This window comes from Sebastes fasciatus, chromosome 10 (genome assembly GCF_043250625.1).
Source record: "Sebastes fasciatus isolate fSebFas1 chromosome 10, fSebFas1.pri, whole genome shotgun sequence".
NCBI lineage: Eukaryota > Metazoa > Chordata > Actinopteri > Perciformes > Sebastidae > Sebastes > Sebastes fasciatus.
In genome coordinates, this window is record NC_133804.1 from 28,638,190 (window position 1) to 28,657,181 (window position 18,992).

The 18,992-nt window shown below is 40.2% G+C and overlaps 1 protein-coding gene and 2 long non-coding RNA genes across 3 annotated transcripts; 2 read left to right on the forward strand and 1 right to left on the reverse strand.

The window, feature by feature from the left end:
* Positions 1-137: 137 nt before the first annotated feature.
* On the forward strand, positions 138-624 carry LOC141775672 (uncharacterized). The gene is made up of 2 exons (XR_012595649.1): positions 138-277; positions 322-624. It is a non-coding gene; the product is annotated as an uncharacterized LOC141775672 (long non-coding RNA).
* Positions 587-17,751, reverse strand: gpc2 (glypican 2). Its single transcript, XM_074649260.1, has 11 exons — positions 16,679-17,751; positions 14,061-14,219; positions 12,422-12,556; positions 10,607-10,782; positions 10,423-10,503; positions 8,880-9,045; positions 8,095-8,225; positions 6,363-6,509; positions 4,884-5,020; positions 2,732-2,904; positions 587-2,638 (listed from the first exon to the last, which is right to left on the reverse strand). The coding sequence occupies exons 1-11, from the start codon at positions 16,857-16,859 to the stop codon at positions 2,361-2,363; spliced, it is 1,764 nt and encodes a 587-aa protein (XP_074505361.1). The 5' UTR covers positions 16,860-17,751; the 3' UTR covers positions 587-2,360.
* Positions 12,620-16,809, forward strand: LOC141775673 (uncharacterized). Its single transcript, XR_012595650.1, has 3 exons — positions 12,620-13,058; positions 14,542-14,635; positions 16,671-16,809. It is a non-coding gene; the product is annotated as an uncharacterized LOC141775673 (long non-coding RNA).
* Positions 17,752-18,992: the final 1,241 nt, after the last annotated feature.

An 18,992-nucleotide genomic window follows, 5' to 3' on the forward strand; every position in this document is an offset into this window, starting at 1 on the left:
CGAGCAAAACTTTAGAATGAAACCCTTTTTTTTGCTGTTTTTTTGTGCAGGTGCAATAGCCCGTTTGACTAGAAGTGTACTTTTGTTACAAAAAAGTGAATTTCACGATTTCTCGTTCAACAGAAAAGTGTCCTTTCACAGCATCTATACATTCTTTTTATGTTCTCCGTCTGCATCGTTGCTCTCTTTTGGGATCCTATTAATTGACTTTCACATCTTTAACAAAATACTTTTGAGAAATATGCTTATTTGCTTTCTTGTCAAGAGTTAGACTGGAGTTAGCAAATAGAATGGAAATAAGGGGAAAAGTTCTGTCCAAAGGTAACCAAGCACCTCTAAAGAGTCCATATGAACGCCCCCGTCTTGTGGTATTCACGATTTAGTAAATCAAAATTTTCTGAAAGCTCAGACTTCACAAGTCGTGACATGTTTGCTGAAGTTGCCAGAAATGGCGGAGGCCTTGGATGTTAATTTTTAGTGGATGATAAGTTAATATATTGACATTTTAGGAGTCAATATTTTTTTTCTTCGTAATTTTATAATAGGTCTGAGGAAAATGATGTTGCCGTTGTTGGCGCCTAGCAGCGTTGTTCTCACAACTTAACAACTTGAATGCCAAAAATATCTAATGTTGTGACCACGAGCTCTCAACTTCCACTTGAAGGCAGCATGTTACTTGACCAATAACCAATAACTTCCTGGAGTCTCCACTGGTTACTCTGCAACTGCTCCCAGCCAAGAAAGAGTCCGGCACATAATCCCATGTAAAACCATAATTTCTAATTTTTACACTTTGTGTTTTTACAGATTAAACAAACAAGACACAATGTGTGTCATTGGTGAGCTTGAAAAAGCAGATTTTGTTACCTTTGGATGGAGCCAGGCTAGCTGTTTCCCCGTTTCCAGTCTCTGTTTCACATTTATTGTACAGACATGAGTGGCATCAATCCTCTTCTCTAACTTTCATCAAGAAACTAAAATAAGAGTATTTCCCAAAATGTCAAACTAATCCTTTTAGTTCCTCTCTGTCCATGGATGACCACTCCTCCTCACACGTTTAGTTTTTCCTTCTTGAATATTCTTTGATTTTTATCGTCATTGAAACACATTCAGCGTGAAAATTAAGAGCCATCGTCTCTCAGTTCTTTGTCTTTCCATCAACATTCGATCCAATTTGACATCACATCGTGAGCATGCTCACTGTTTTCATCATCTTGTGTTGCTTTTAGGAAAAATAAGTAGAAAATCATGGTATTAAAAAACATCCCAACATCTTCTCAACATGACCTCTGAACATTGAAACCAGAACATACAACAGACAATATAACCAATCATACAAACACACACACATATTCACACACACTGCTCCTTAACAATCTCTGGTTGAGGCTAAAATCGCCGGTCTTTGAGGCCCAATATCGTACAATAATTAAGTGTTTTGTTGTGATTGGTTTGATAACAATATTTTAAAATGATTGGTTCACAAAAAGTTTATAAATACAACTTGATTTTTCCTTTTTTTCTACCAGAGAAAGTTAAAGACAAACACTTCTTTTAAAAAATAAAATCACTCAACCCTTGCCTTAAAAAGCTTGACAATAAGAACAATGAAATATTATATTACAAATAAATTAAAAACATCAATATATTACATTAATTAACCCCTTGTCGTCACAAGTAACCGCAAATTAATTAGGTACATTCAAAAATAAGCCCCTTGTTTGGTTTCAAGAGTCACACTATTGACTTTTTTTAATCTCCAAGCCAAAAAACGGAGGTTTAATTAAGCAAGTAAATTAAATCTTACTACTTCCACAAGATGAAAAATGAACCACAACCGCACTGAAATCAAGATCAATTAAGATAATGAACTTAATTTCGTGAGAACGGCAGCAAACAAACTCACTCAGATCGAATCAGCTGCTCACTGAAACTAATAACCTCTGTCTATCTCACAGACCACCAAACCATGAGCTTCATCACCCAAACACGCTGCTAATTCATGTGCTGTTGTACTTTTAGTTTCTCTTTCACCCGCAAAGACTTATTTGCTCCAGCACTGCACACCATTCAGCATCAAGACTCTAATAGGTCAAACGAATGGCACTAAAAAAATGGCAGTACTTATTAAGTATTGTTTGTAATCATCATCAATGCCAGGTAATACCTCTTTTGTGGCTTGGGCTGTTGGAAAAATATTCACTTTAACCTATTTATTTTGTGCTGTAAATAGATTTATTGCTAAATTAGCCTGTTTTTGTCTTTTTTTTCTGCTGGTGTAACCAAATGGAATGACTTTTTTCTTCATAATGTGCTTGAGACTCCAGCATGACAGAAAACCTCCAGACTGTAATAACCAGCTATCTCCACATGGAGGCAACAGTGACCATGAGAGGCAGAGACAACAAAGGAACCAGGGAGAAAGAGAGCCGGCTGGTTGCAGATCTGTCCCGTCCGTGACCGTTGTTTCTGTTCCACTTGGACCCGTTTCTTTCTCGGACTCGAGGCGGCTTCGCGGGGCTGGAAGCTGGGTTGCGAGGGGGTTTGTTGTAGGGCGGGGAGTAAGGCCCGTAGCCTGGCCAATCATCATTGTACCTTTCACCCTGATCTCCACCCCCTGAACCACTGCCCTCCTCACCTGGAAACAAGGGGAAAAGACCATTATGACTATTCTATCAATGCATCATTTAATATTCCTTTTAGGGATGTGCACAAATATATATAGACTGACTGTCCATGAAGTCCATGTCCTGTCCGCTCTGAGCGTGTCTCAATTTGTTGGTCACCACCCTCAGCTCCATGATCAGCTGTCTGGTCCTCACATCTGGCCTGGCAATGTCCACTTCCACCTCGGGGTTGTTGATCTGGCTGACCAGCCCGTCACCCGTCACATCCGGGAGGTACCTGCACACACACACAAACACACAGAGGCGTTCATGTACAAAACCACAGGACGCACACAAGCTCAGATCTTTTCAAAGCAGAGCTAGACAATTTCACAGCGTGGCTTCAAATAGCAGCAGGGAGGTTTACTCGGAAACAAAATTAATGAGTATCTCACCCCCACACAAGTACAGAGTGTATTTTTGCAATAACAATCTTCATTGAAATGATTGGCTAAGTTCACAACTCACTCTGCCATTTGATTGCACCAGTGGGCAACTCCAGAGTCTGAAAAAGTGAAGCCAATGCAGAACTGCCTTGAACTTGCATTCTTTCTAATAGCCAGCAGGGGCCGACTCCTCTGGTTGCAAAAAGAAGTCTGATTGTATAGAAGTCTATGAGAAAATGAGCCTACTTCTCACTTGATTTATTACCTCAGTAAACATTGTAAACATGAGCTTATGGTCTCAATCACTAGTTTCAAGTCTTCTTCAATACAGCATGATGTTCATTTAGTAAATTATGGTCCCATTTAGAGTCAAATAGACCATAAAGCAGGGAATGGTTTAGGGCGTGGCTACCTTGGGATTGACAGGTTGCTACCACGGCGTTGTCCGGTCTGGGAGTTGTCCGTTGTTCGTCTTTAACCCTTTCACAGTGTGTTTTCCGTTCATGAAAGTTAATTATAATCCCCCGTCGTGACATTGGTTGTGTTGTGTTTAGTGACAATCATCAGGCCAACATTTCAATTTGTCCAATACTTCATTTTATTTTACGGCCGAATAGAATGCTACAGGAAATTAGTTAGCAATTTTGGTTCCCTCGTCTGGATGTCAATGGGTTTTTAGTTAGATGCCTGAAATAAGGTCTGTGGTTAACACAATCTTAAGAGATTTTAACGTTTTCTACGCTATAAAATACGTCCGTAAATATCCCACTCGTGAATTTTGTCTTAAAAAAGGCGGTTGCTAACAAGTGACTAAATGAGACTGCTGAACGTCATAACGCCGAACACCAGTCCACCTTTAGCTCAGTGGTGGTGATGTTGTAGTCATGCGACCGTGGTGTAGTTCATTTATAGCCGTTATGTTATTTTGTTTTTCACTTCTGGTGATTGCATTTACGTTTCAAATATCATTAAAGTGGTGTTCATTTGTGAAGATTATCTTGCTGAACAAAACATATTAAAAATATCATAAACGTGTGTTTGCCACAGAGATTATTTTCTGCAATAATCCAAAAGCCAATGGAAACATCCCATTGGCTTTTTGTCAAGGGAACCAGGGCGATGCTAACTTCCTGGTTGGCCTACAAGAATACGTCATCCCTGCACCACTCTATGGCATTCCCATCAGCCTCAGCTGTACTTTGTATTTAGTGCTCATTAGCAAATGTTAGCATGCTGACACGCTGAACTAAGACAATGACAATGGTAAACATTATGCATGTTGTCGTTGTCATTCTGAGGATGTTAGCATGTTGCATTTAGCTCAGAGCACTGCTGTATCTAAGTACAGCCTCGCAGAGCTGCTGGCATAGCTGTTGTTGACTCCTTTGTATAATAAAACCTAGTGCTCATAATTAATTAATTCAAGGACTTTATCCCACTTTAGCAAGGTAATTATTGTAGAGTAACATTTTAAAGCAGCACATGTTTGGCTGCAGTCCCGCTTTGTGATTAAAGCTGCTATATGGTGGGTGTGCTTTTACATAAAACTGTTGCCTAATGCAGCTGGAACATCACAGACACTAAATCATCCATTATGCAGACTTGTTTTTCCTCACAGTGTGTCTACATCAGCCCAGATTCATGGTGTTGGCTGTCTCTGTGTGCACAAAAGCACACAGAGACCCACGCAGAGTGCATGTGGGTGACCGGTGGGGGCAAAATTAAATGAACTCTGTTCCATCTGTTGCATCCTTCCACCTCTGCACCATCACCATCACTCACTCCTCCCCCACCTCTACCGAACCCCACCCTCCACTCTGATCTCGCTCACCTCCCCCGGGTCTGCCCGTTCCAGCAGCGGTCCTCATTAGTGACGTCGGCGGCCATCTTCTCGTCGTTGCAGATGGTGTGTGGGAGGGACACCCAGAAGCCACGCATCGGCCGCAGTCGCTCCTTCAGCTCGGTAACCTGCGCGGAGGAGGAAAGAAATTGGTTATGACTCAGACGTGGTTTTAAAGTATCCTTGTTTGGTATGGCTGGCTTGGAGGAAGCATATTGAAGCTGCAGTGCTGATGTTGGCCACTGACATGACACCGCTCCAGGGTCAGCTCTTAAACCACATGTCTTTTATGTTTTATATATAGATATGAAAGCCTGCCATCCTCTCTCTCCCTCCTCTGCTCTTGGTTTCATTTATTTCCCTGTACTTCCTGTCTTTCAATACCTCTCCGTGGTCACAGGAGTCCTGTCTGGGCTCTGACCGCTGCTCTCTGTATTATTAGTTTCTAAGCTTACTGTTGCTCATCCTCTCTTTGCTTTCTGCTCAGTTGCTATGTCTGAATCCTGACTCATGCACAGTGTAAACATTTGACTTTCTTTATTGCAGTTTCAACATCATATATTGAAATCGCACTCAAAAATATGACCTGCACCAGACATTTTTGAGTACTTAAAGCTGCACTAATCAATATTTGTATATAAACAATGGGTCTAATTACCATGTGTAATGTGAAAAGAGTCGCTCGTAGTGCTGAGACCACAGATAATTATCACCCAACACCAGCTTCCCTCAGCTTTACGGAGAGTTTTAGTGTCTTTCAGCGCATTGTTTTGTGTTTTTCTGGTATGCAACTTCATTAGTGTTTCTCAGTGAAAAAGCTCTAAAAACCAACCGTATACTACCAGTCAGCACCAAACAGCAGACAGACAAAGTTAGCGACTAGCTGGTGAATATAGTGGAACATTTAGCAGCTAAAGAGAGACATTTCCCTATTTGATGGAGTCCAAGACAGAACTAAACTAGAATCACTGCATTGCAGTTGTATGCCTCCGCCAACCAGTGAAATTGCAGTTTACATCCATGTCTGACATCTAAATCTAATCAGTCCAAATTGTGCCAAATTTGATAAAATTCCCTCAAGGCGTTCCTGAGATATCGCTTTTACGAGAATGGGACGGACGTGAGGTCACAGTGACCTTTGACCACCAAAATCTAATCAGTTCATCTTTGGGTCCAAGTGGATGTTTGTGCGAAATTTGAGGAAATTCCCTCCCTCCCGAGATATCACGCTCACGACAATAGGATGGACAGGCCGGCGACAACCTGGCACGGTGGCATAAAAAGATTGAATACTTACATTTGCCATTTCAAATGAATGCTAATGTTGTGTTTGGAGCTTGTTGTTCTGCCACCACATAGCCAAAAGAAATCCATTAATGCAGGTTTAAACTGTCTCAAACTCATTATTTTAAAAAATATGGAAGAGCAGCTATTTCACCCATGTTAACTCAATGTATGTTTCTTCCTCACCAGTCGGTCCAGGTTGGTTCCTGCAGCAGTAGTGGGTTTCTCCTCTGGGCTGTAGGTGCGGAAGGGCCTCCTGTTGCCTCCTGACTCTTTGGGTGAGCGTTTGGACCGTCCTGGAGCCGGTCGGGGGTTTCCACATCCCTGGAACACCTGAGGTAAACAACAACAAAGCAACACTAGCATAAACAGCTGTGTAACGAGCATTTCTATTTCCATGACTATGTGACACTTTAAGGGAATGTCCACCCTTGAATATTCTTGCACAGATATTCTCTAGTCTCCAGGACATAGTTTGTAATAAAATGTATTGCACTCACTCTCCTTCACCTGCCTTGTAACCTTCTACGTCATTTTAGGATAATTTGGGGCACCCCCGTAGTGTAAGGTTAAGGCGCTTAACACGAACCATGGCATAGTCCCGCAATGTCTCAAATTCAACCTTTGCTGCGTGAAGTTCTCCACTCTCTACTCGTTTCCTGTCATCTCTGAACTGTCAAAATCTCTAAGAAAGGTATAAAAATAATCAATTTAACATTTTTCTGAATGGCCTTTAACAACATCCATCATTTGTGAGTGTCAAAACGTTTTAATTACGCTCTCTATGATATCACAAAACCGCAAAAACAGCCCAGAAATGCAAATTTCTGTTGCTGTTTTCAAATCATAACCGTGCAAAGAAAAGCAGCGTCTACGCCCAAAAGTGTTGCAACTGAACTGGAAACTTGTTGAAACGGTTCTCCGTTAGTGAAAGGCAGCAAGCACTCAAAGCTGAGCTGTAAAGGAAAGATCTGTCTGTTCCTTAAAGCGCTGCTACCACGAACCAGGAGCTTCTAATGAGATGTGGGTGTCTCTCTGGTGGATTAGCAGCAGGGACGTCTGCCATGTTTTAATCATACTGTGAGGCTCTCTGTGTAGAATTCCTGTCATTTTTACTGCATGCTGTCTCATTAAGAAGATTAGAATTAAACAATAATAAAGATTAAAGCTTTGACTTGTAAGAGGGATTTCTTAAAGACGGTAGATGATTATCTTCATGCAGGGATGGAAGAAGTACTCAGATCCTTTACTTAAGTAAAAGCATTCTGCAGTTTTATATTTTTATAGAACATTATATTGTGTTTTTTATCACTAATGAGTACACGGAAGAGCATTTTAATGTTGTAGTTCGTCAATGTGGAGCCAATTTTAGATCCTTTGTATACTACTGCGTAGATTAGTAGTATAGTAGGCTGCTACTGCATCATACCATATGTTTTTTTTATGTTAAAAATAACTTATAATTATAAGTGTCAAATACATGTAATGGAGTAAAATATTACAATATTTCCTGCTGAAATGTAGTGGAGTAGAAGTATAAAGTAGCATAAAATGGTAGTACAGTACTTGAGTAAGTAATGGGAATAGGTACAGCAAGCCGGTGACTTACTTAAGAAATCAATAATTTCACACAAAAACTGTCAGCCAGAGTCCAAGATCAGAACTTCGCCCATAGCAACAGTCTGTTATACATAGCAACGGTCTGCTATAAAGAAATAACAGACTGTAGAACGCCGTGATTGACCAATCAGAATTGAGAATTCAACACAGCCGTTCAATAAATGTACTTAGTACATTACACCACAGTCTTTATGCTTTATGCACTCGTAAAGGTGTGATAAGTACTAGAAGAACAGCGAGTCTGCAAAATCCTGGCAATAAAAATATATCCCTGCCCATCATCTGCTCTCTTCCTCACCTTAGTGGAGATGCTGACGCTGTTCTCCTGCATGTGCATGATGGCCTCCGACACTTTCACAGAGATGGAGTCGGCTGCAAGCTCCATGTTGAATGGCCCCTCCAGCTTCTCAGAAACCAGGTACAGAGCATCTGATAGAGGTCAGAGGGAGATACAGAAATAGAGATGACAGGGTGATAAAGGGTTGGCCTATTCTAGACCCCGACAAACATCAATACTGTGGTTTCCTGTGTCTGGATTCTGTGTATGAGGTTACAGGACTGGACGATTAGGAAGCAAGCCAACATCACATGAAGAGAAGTGTAAGGAGTAATGGTTGGATAAAAAGGTTACATGAGGGTAAAATGGGATTGGATGTACGACACATGGATTGAGTGATGAAAGGTGAGAGGACGCACTGCACATGAAAAGGAGAAAAAAGAGGAAGGAACGTAAGGGTTTGATGAAAGGGGAAAGGAAACATAGGAAGACAGATCAATTGTGAAGGAGCAGAGAAGCATGAATGATTAATGGGGGAGGTATTCATTAGGGGGAAAGGAAGTGAAAGTCAAATGAGGGCAATAAAAGGAGTCTACTTTTAGGTATGCTCAATTTAATAATGATAATAATTCAAAAGGTAAATTTAAAATGTAATTTGGGCCGTGACATTTTTTTAATGATCTAATATTATTTAAGCAAAGGCTTCTTGTGGCTCTTTGAAATATGAGTGTGTCAATGAGTCACGCATCTGACCCCTAAACCCTCTCAAACAACAACGGGATGTAAAATATTTATTGTTCACCCACCAATGAAATTGTTCCATTCGGTGTCCAGGTCGCCCTGATTGGCTAAGCAGCCCTTCATCACGTTAAGGCACAGGGAGTGGCAGGGCCGCAGGGAGGGCACGCCTCGACACAGTGGGCAGTACCACTGACGCATCAGCCCGCGCACACACTCTGAATCTGCCGTCAACTGAAACACACAAAGCAGTGGGTCGAAGAGTTAGGACAAGAAGAATAAATGAACATTGTTAAAGGTTCTCTATACGATATCCAGAGCATCAATATAGCATCAAACAACTATTGTCTATGTAAAGATATAGAGGAGTAATGTCTACCTGAGCAGAGAATGAAGTCGCTCTCCCTCTGTGTGTGTTGTAATCAGAGCTTATATGTGCTTTAAGTAACTTTATTTTTGGCATCAAAACAACTATAGTTACCCTTTGGCGTCACTTTAGGTTTAGGCAACAAAAACAATTTAGTTAGGTAAACTTAGGTTTAGGAAAAAAACAACATGGTTGGGCTTAAAACTACTACGTTTGAAAAGTGAAAATTAAACTGAACGTTGTGAACGCGAGACACGAACAAACAGCTGATTGTAATGTGAAAGTAAAACTTAACACACGGGACACAAACAGCGGTCTCCTTGATGAAAGCCTTATGTTTGTTGGAACCATCCACCTCCTCTCCTGCCCGCCCAATGTGTTTATTTTTTGCTCTTTAACTACGTCACCACAGTCACTCCCAGTGCACTCTCCCTGAGCGTTTACAGTTGCCGCGGATGAGTTTACATTGTAGTTAATGGAAAGCCTGGTGCATTTCATACCAACGCTAAAGGATGCCTTTTATTGTGCCTTGGTATTTGATGTCCTGGGAGAACGGGCTATATAGCCGGGCCGGCTGCACGCGTATTTTAATGCATGCAAGTCTCTCTGTTGTGTCCCACTGGCCAGCTAATGGCCAGCGCCTTGCACTGCGCTCATACGGAGGTCAGAGCTGATAACACCATCCCGACCGATAGCGCCATCGTGGAAGTGTAGATTTATCTACAACTGTTTTGATAATCAAATGATAGACATTTTTCAAGCAAAAATGCCAAATATTTTGTGTTTCCAGCTTCTCAAATGTGAGGATTTTTTGCTTTTCTTTGTCATATTATGATAGCGGGCCAAAAACAACAAGCAGGCCTGCGGGAAATTTTAATGGCCATTTTTCACTACCTTCTGGCATTTTATAGATAAAACAATTAATCCCAAAAAATAATCAACAGATAAATCATTAATGAACATGATTGTTAGTCGCAGCCCTCGGAAAAATTATCTGATGTAATTGAGTCCAGCTTTTACTGAGTAAAGTGTTTACTCGCTGCTGGTTATAGATTTCTGCTTCTGGCTTTCAAGTTTTGATTTGTCATTTGAGATGTGAAGTGTTCTATTAACCCAACTTCATCATTTTAACCAGGCAAACCCCAGTTTTTTTTTGAGAAGGGCCATATAAATAAAGATACATATCATTATAAAGACAAACATATATATATACAGCAGACCAGACAACAATACAGGGGACTCACCTTTGTTGCTTTGTTAACAATATCCCGACCAGTAGCCAAGCCCTGAGATAATGCTCTGGCTGCAATGAAAGCCCTCGACACCTGAATATAAAAGGAAAGAGAACACAATAATGTTAGTCAGTTGATCATAATCATAACTGGAAATGATGCTGAATCAAAAAGCATCTTATCACAAGACACATACTTGTACTCGCAGTCTGCGGGGCACATCCCCAAACGGCTGCAGCTGTTCGGCATGTTTGCTGACACACTCCAGGTAGTCCTCACTGAACTGATACTGGGGGTTAACCAGAGAGAAGACTCGCTCCACCAGTCTGGACCAGAAGTCTGAGAGCACCTCTGACAGACTGACGCTGCCCCCTGTGGACACGAGAGCAACCGTCAGCATACATACAGTATCTGTAATCTGACAAAAATCATGTTCCTGTAGGGATTTCTTTAACAAAAATTTGTACGATATCTTTATATCGTGCTATGATGCTCATTGGGCCATGTTAAAGGAATAGTTCACCCCAAGTGCCAACTGATGCTTGTAAACCCAACAAACACACTGTGAGTTAGCCCCTACTACTTGAGCATGCAGCGCCTCCTGCCTGACCGCTGTAGGGTGCACATGCAGTTCCTTCTTTGTCAAGAAGGAAAATACAGATTATACTGAGACAAATTTACCTGACTTTTGGATATTGTAAGCAAATAAATAAAACATTTATTGACATATTATTTTAAACTGACTACATAAAAGCCAAGTGACTAAGTGACCAAGTGACTCCTTTTATATCTATATTGTCTATTAAGCACAACACTAGCATATGTTGTGTTCACAATTTTTCCTCATTTACTTCTTCCTTTAAAGGTACAGTGTGTAGGTTTTGGTAGCATCTAATGGTGTGGTTGGAGGCTGCAACCAACCGAGTACCCCTCCGCTCACTCCTCCCTTTCCAAGACTGCGGTAACGTGACGCCGTTCGCCTCGCTCAGAGGCAATCCTTACCATAATAACACTACTTTAGGCGGGTGGTACCACGGTTTTGCATGCTGCGGCTCATGTTACCGCAGTTTCAAAAGCGTGTCGGAGAACTACGGTGGCCTTCAGGTAACGTAAAAACGCAAAATGCTATCTCTAAGAGCCAGTATTTGGTGCAACATGGCGGACTCCGTGAAGAGGACTTGCTCCCTATGCAGATATGAAGGGCTCATTCTAAGCTAACAAAAGAACAATGATTCTTAGTTTCAGGTGATTATACACTAATGAAAACTTAGTTGTGACTATTATATTCCATTTATGCAATGGATCCCCATAAATGTTAGACACTGTTCCTTTAAATGCGTTAGTGTGCTTATCAGTCTGTGTGCATTAGTCAACTGGCAGTAAGATTACTGAATATGCAACTCTCCAATCTGTAGTCTACAATACATCCTCAAATTAGCCATACATGTTGTTTGGCAGACAAAGACAGGTTGACTAAGCAGCAACAGCCTGCAGACAGACTCGCCAGCGAGTGGCCGTCATGCCAAAACGGAGCGATCCGGAACAGAAATAGAAACAGTCATCCGTGGGATCCCAATTCTCTCTCTGTATTTTCTCCAATTCTTCTTAACGTTTCAAGTCTCCTCAAAAGACATTGCTGCCTCTTTTCTGCTGCCCAGAGCGGCTGTGGATTCACCACAACAGGGATGTGGACTGATAAAACTTGCCACTGCAACAAGGAATCATCACAGCTCTGTACCAAACTGCTTTACCATCTTTACCAATTTTAACCAGACCAACCAAGCGTAGTTTTTTGTGTGTGCACTGATTCATTCCTGGTGGTGGTGATGGAGGCCCAAAAGTCAGGTTGCTTACCTAAATAGCTGTCTCCTGAAATTTGGTTTTAGACCACTAAACTACCGGGACGTCCCAGATTTCACTGTTTTATCTGGCAAATTCAACCCAGCTATTATTGCTGCTTAGGAAAGACCATTTGACCATCTGAATAGGTGGATAAAGTGATTAAACTGACCAGAATAATATCTGCGCAGCTCCACAAACAGCTCCTGGAAGACGTGTGCGTTCTGGGTGAAGAGACGGCCGTAGGTCTTGGTGAACATCTGGTTCATAGACTTCTCTGACAAGTCTATAAGCTCTCTGAAGAACTCTGTAGACAGGAAAAACAGAGATTAGATATGAATTTGTCACTCATCTTATTCTCTTCTAATATATTAGCCAGGTTTCTACGCACGTAGGCGCTCCGTCACCCCCTCCGCTCCAAGATTAACAGCTCATAGGGACAGTTACATCAGATCCTGCATGCTGGTAAATGAGTATAACAACGTGTTCTCTATTTAGGACCTTAGGACTCATATGCAGTCTCCCACTCCTTCAGCATCTTTAAATGATTCATCCCGTACATTATATAAAAGGATGAGGAGGGGGAGAAAAAAAAGGTGATAGCAGTCCACAGCAGGTAGGAGGAGAAAGTGTAAATTCAGCTCTCTGCTATAGCTGCTACAAACCTGCATACAGAATTTGAGACAACGTGGGCTGAATTCTCTGAAATACAGTCACTAAAGCTGTCTGGGCAGGTTTCCCCACAGTGACCATTTGTTTAAAGGGATATTCCACTGATTTTACACATGAAATTCTGTCTACTGGCCATGGTAAGTCTGTGATTTTATAATGTCTTCTGTGGCTCTGGAGGGAGCGCTCAAAAGTCTGAGAAAATAACCCTGATGATGTCGTGGTGATGTCATCAGGGTTACCTCAGCTGTGCTTGGTGACATCAGATTTATAACAGGAAGTCTGCGTTACAAACTGGAGGTGTGCAATGTAAAAAATGTGGGATTTACAAGGCAGAAAGGGTCCAATTAGAGACGCTATCGAGTTGCATTATGGGAAATGTAGGATCCAGTGTTTCTAGAGTTTAACCAGTGGGCTACCTCTGGGTCAGAAAAGTGAAGCCAAAGCTGAAGTGCTTTAAACTTGTATTCTTTCTAACAGCCAGCAGGGGGCGACTCCTCTGGTTGCAAAAAGAAGTCTGATTGTATAGACGTCTATGAGAAAAAGACCCTACTTCTCACTTGATTTATTACCTCAGTAAACATTGTTAACATGAGTTTATGGTCAAATCAAATCAAAGGGTGACATCATAGTGACTACGTCCACTTCTTATATACAGTCCATGAGTTTAACCCATACTAGGGACTAAAAAAATCTGGATATCTTGACCTCTGCTGCTTCAATTCTGACCTTTATCTTTAGAATCACAGTGTGTCACAACTTTTTAAAAGTGCAATACTAAAATTTTGGAGTACCTCTTTAAATCCAGCAGTTCCTGTGTGTTGATTAAACATAAATGAGAACCATGTAGGATCCCTGCAATATGCATGCATCGCTGTGCTTTTAGCTTCCAAAGTCAATTTTGTGCCTCGGATATCTAACCATCTGAGAGGAACTGTGCAGTCGGAGATCCTAAATAAGTTTTTCAGCTGTCACTCATCACCACTAACTTGGTAGATAAGCAGGGTGAGACGAGGAGAAGCAGAGTTCAGTTTGTGTCACTTTTTTTCCCTTCAAAATGTACCCAATGAAATGTAACCAACTTCAAAACAGATAATATTCCAATTAAACATAATTATAATAAATCACAATCAGCCTCTCACCATCAAACCTGCGGTGTCTCTGGGTGAAAGTAGTCAAAAGGAACTGGCTGTTCTCCTCGACGGCTTTGAGGAAGTCCCTCTCGCTCTGGAGGGCCAGCGTCTCCTCCATCTGACTGGAGCAGCAGGTGTAGTCCTGAGGACAGAGCCGCAGGTGCTCACCTAGAGTTCAAAGGTCAAACCAGGCCAGAAGAGAAAGAAATGTTAGGAGAAAATAGATATCTTGGTTTAATCATGACATAATGTTTTTGCGAAGCACTTTGGGCTGCAATTTCTGTAAGCTATTTTTAATACCTCAACAACAACAAAAACGCTGTTGGTCTTTTATCAGGTCAAAGCAGATGTTTTTAGTGAGAAAGTCAATTCCTCCACTCATCAGTCTGTTTGGTTACTGTGGGGAAATCTTATCAAAGATAAGGCTGTGATAGAAAATTGTAATTTCCCTGCATGAATTATTCAGCTTCAATCTGTCTTTCTTTGTCAGCTCAGGTTGGGTTTTTGATATGTCAGAGGTAATGATATGCAAACGACAACCAGGGGAGGAAGAAAAACACACAGCGCTCTGAATGGTGCGAAAGGTTTGAATTCTTTGTTTCTATAATTTTTACATCTACAACTGCTGTTAATACAGTGGAAACTCTCCCAACTCCACCCTCGCTGATGCTCCCCTCTGCCTCTTTTGTTCTCTGTGTGTGTGTCTCACTATTAGCCCTCTCTCATCCCTCCATTTCCATTTCTAAACTGCCTCTCTTCATCCTTCGCTCTCCCGGCCATCTGCTCCCCTGGCCCACGGGACGGTGAGCCAAGACTCAGGCAGTGATAGCCCCAACACACACACACACACACACACACACACACACACACACACACACACACACACACACACACACATACACAAAATCAATCAATATTGTAGTTGTCTCAGTGACTCACACACACACACACAGGGGTAAATTGCCACAAAATAAATCCTCAAACACTAGAGATCTTCACACATTTCACTCATAAATTGTACTCTTTTTTTTAGTGAATGCTGTCTGAGGGTGACACACACACACACACACACACACAGTCATTCTCTCGCTGATTTAAATGCAAAGCTCAACCTCCAAGAAGTAGACTACATCTACAGACAAGTGCTCCCATCATTTGCACATTAAACATCCTACTTCCCCTCCTCTCTCTCCTCCACCTCCATCCCACCCTCTCATCAAAAACTTAAAATTATCCAAAATCCAACAGTTTGTAAATCCGCGTGATGTGTTTTCATTTAGCAGATAAGATTATCTCCAGTGAACAGAGTCCTATGGGGTATATGCAGGGATTTAAACAGTGCGCCGGTAGGCAAAAGACTAATTAGGGGCGAGGTTCTTTGTTGCACCATGTTGGCAATTTGCTCATCCCCTTAATCATCCTATTTAAACAGCACAGAGGGGAGGAGGGGGCGGGTGTAATTTGTTTTAAAACCACCCTGTATTATATTTCTCTCTCGAGGAAAACTCTCCATGATATTCCTATATTGTGCCTCTCTGGTGCTTATGGAGGGAGTTTTGTGCCAGCTTGTACTTTTAGATATCACTTTTTTTTATCATGACTTGTATGTTTGTTATTTAAAGGCTTTTCTTTTTATACTAATGTTGCCATAATAAATAATTTGTGGTGGGGAGCAGTTTATGGTGACCTTATTATGACCTTATCACATTTTTTTAGGATAGCATTCCTATAAGTAGAAGGGTATAAATATATGTATGTACACATCCGTTTCTGGACGAATGTGTACATTTATACACATTTATGTATATATACTGTATATTTGTTTTATCAATTTGTCCTACCATTTTACCACTTTTATTATTATTGATATGTTCTGTGATGTTATGTTTTAGCAGTTACCATATTTGTTTTACTCTATCTGCTTTTATTGTCTGATGTTCTGTTTTAACAGTTACCATATATTTTACTTTATTTATCTGCTTTTATTGTCTTGTGAAGCACTTTGTAACATCTGTTTTGAGAAGTGCTATATAAATAAATGTATTATTATATTATTATTATTATTATTGTGCGTATTTTTATCCCTGACGCACCTATTTATATACATTTTATTATAAACAGATGAGGACTGTTCTACATGAGTCATAAAACTGTTTAAGTGTATTTTATTTCATTTTATTTTTAAGACTGTTTTTTTTATCATGACTTGGTTGTTATTTAAAGGCATTTTTCTATTTTATTATGTTGCCATAATAAATAATTTGTGGTGGTGAGCAGTTTATAGTGACCTTACAGTGTGTATTTTTTATCCCTGACTCACCTATTTCTGTATATTTTATTATAAAGTTGAATATATTTCCAAACAGATGAGGACTGTTCTACATGAGTCCCAAAACTGTTTAATAGTGTATGTGTTTGTTATTTAAAGGCATTTTTTTTATACTAATGTTGCCATTATAAATAATTTGTGGTGGTGAGCAGTTTATAGTGACCTTATTGTGCTTGTTTTTATCCCTGACTCACCTATTTCTATAATTTTTATTATAAACTTGATCTCCAAACAGATGAGGACTGTTCTACATGAGTCCCAAAACTGTCTAATAGTGTATTTTTTTTAAGACACTTACCAGAGATTTGAGTGAGCGGAGCGGTGCCGGTGCTGTACCCCTTCTCAGAGTACACCTGCCGGGTGTCTGAGCAGCTCCTCCCCGCTGCAGCAGCACCGGAGCTCCGGGTGCTGCTCAGAACGCAGACCGAGCAGAGCAGCAGCAGCAGCGGGCACCTGGAGAGAGAGAGCCGGGGATCCATCCTCAGCAGACGGCAGGAGAGGAGACGGGGTGGGTTTTTATATATAATGAATGAATGAATGAATGGATGGAGGTTTAGATGCACGCAAAAGTAAAAAATCCCAAATCCTCAGTCAGGTTCAAAGAATCATAGTTGTCCCAGGATAAGTGCAAAGAAGAGATGCATCCAGTCTGGTTTTTATATCACACATATGTCTCCATCCACCGGGTCCAGTTTAATGTGTCCTTCCTGGGAGATCCGCTGTTTGTGAGTATAAATGTAAAGGGAGTGTTGAATGAGGGGCACTCCCGTCTGCTCAGACTCCAACAGCCTCCAACAGCCTCCTGCAAACTCAGTCAAGTTAATGAGATAACAAGAGACAGGAAGAGTGTCTGTTTACCAAAATAAAAGCACAGGCATGGCAAACTGAAATAACCCCATAAAAGGGCATTATGACAAGCTGTAAAAGAGACACAAACCCATATAAAAAAACATGTATAAACAGAGTAAAATAAGATGGTAGATGTAAATGAATGAAAGTGCTGCAGTATATGAATGAGCAGTCCCCAAAAAAATAATTTAATAAAAGGCGGTGACAAACTGCAACGTTTAAAGCTTCTTAAAACAGTTTATGTATTGTTCTTTTTTTTCCCGACCATAAACACATAATGCCACAAATGAGACCTGAGGGCCTGAGCTGTTTTTAAAGGGCCCACCTATTCACACCAATTGCAAACATGTGTTTTTATTGGTATTTTATTTATTATTATTTTATAATAATAATAAATATTTTATGAATTATGAATTATGAATTACTTTATTAAGTAAAAGCTGACTATTACCAATTGAAGCCACATAATGAGAATGTTTTAGTGATAACTCATTGTAACAAATACAGTAAATTGGCTGCATTGAAACGTTTTCTGCTATGGACAGACTTTGACACGGATGTAGCTTGCTGACACAATTGAGTCAAGTCAAGTAAATTTTATTTGTGTAGCCCAAAACTCCCCCCAACCTAATGTGAACATATATGAGAAGATAACATCCAGGAGATGTAAAGCAGCTTCCAGGCGTCACCAAACAGATAGAGGCTGAGCATCACAACCTTCTCATCACCATGTAACCTTTTTGTATTTAGTTCACAGTTGCTTTGGTAATGTAAACATAAGCACAATTGAACACAATATACAACTGAAGCACCTTTTACCACCCCAAATTTGATCTTGCAGTTTGCATCACTATTATAATTATATTTAAGACTAATATCCCATCGAGGGCTCAATGAGTTACACGCTTCTGCATAATTTTCACAAAAAAAAAGTGAAGCAAAGGCAATAGGTATTTTATTTTAAAAGTGCAGACCAGAAGTTGTGTGTTTCACCCCAGCTGGTTTGACTGTGCTCTATCCAACACAGAACAATGGACCGTGCAGAGGAGGACCAACAGGGGAGAGCTGGGTGAGGAGCAGCTGAGCCAAACACCTCAGGGTCCTAAAAACTACTGGACAGACAGACAGACAGACAGACAGACTCAAAGATTATACACACAATACAATACAATATATGACAGTAAATATATAAAGTTGTAGAATAATTATCCATAAAGAAGGTGAAGCAAATTAACTGCAAAAATTTTACAGGTATTTATTTATTTTTTTTTCAATATTATATTTATTGTTTTTTTGTTCATTTTGAAACAACAGAACAAACATTAACAAACGTCCCCAATAATAACATTCTTGGTACAAAGAAACTTAAGAAACCTATATAAAATAAAATATATCTTATAAAATAAGACAGTATAGATACAGGAAAAACATAGTATATACAAAAAATAGATATTTAAGTAAAAAGAATATACACAAGTAAAAAAAAAAAAAAAAAAAAAAAATGTAAAACAATAAAATTAAATAAAATCTATTTATATATACATATATATACCGTAATTTTACAGGTATTTGTAATTCATTTAACGTTTAAAAATTCACTGTGGCTTTATTGACAAGTTTAATTAACATGTTGCTGTATGCAAAGCAAAACTAATTGTTGTGTGAAAGTGGTGTCTGGAAGGGAACCCGCAAGTTGGAGAAACTATCGCGAGATGGTTAACGTTAATCATCGGTCGTCGGGCAGAATCTCGCGAGATCTCAGA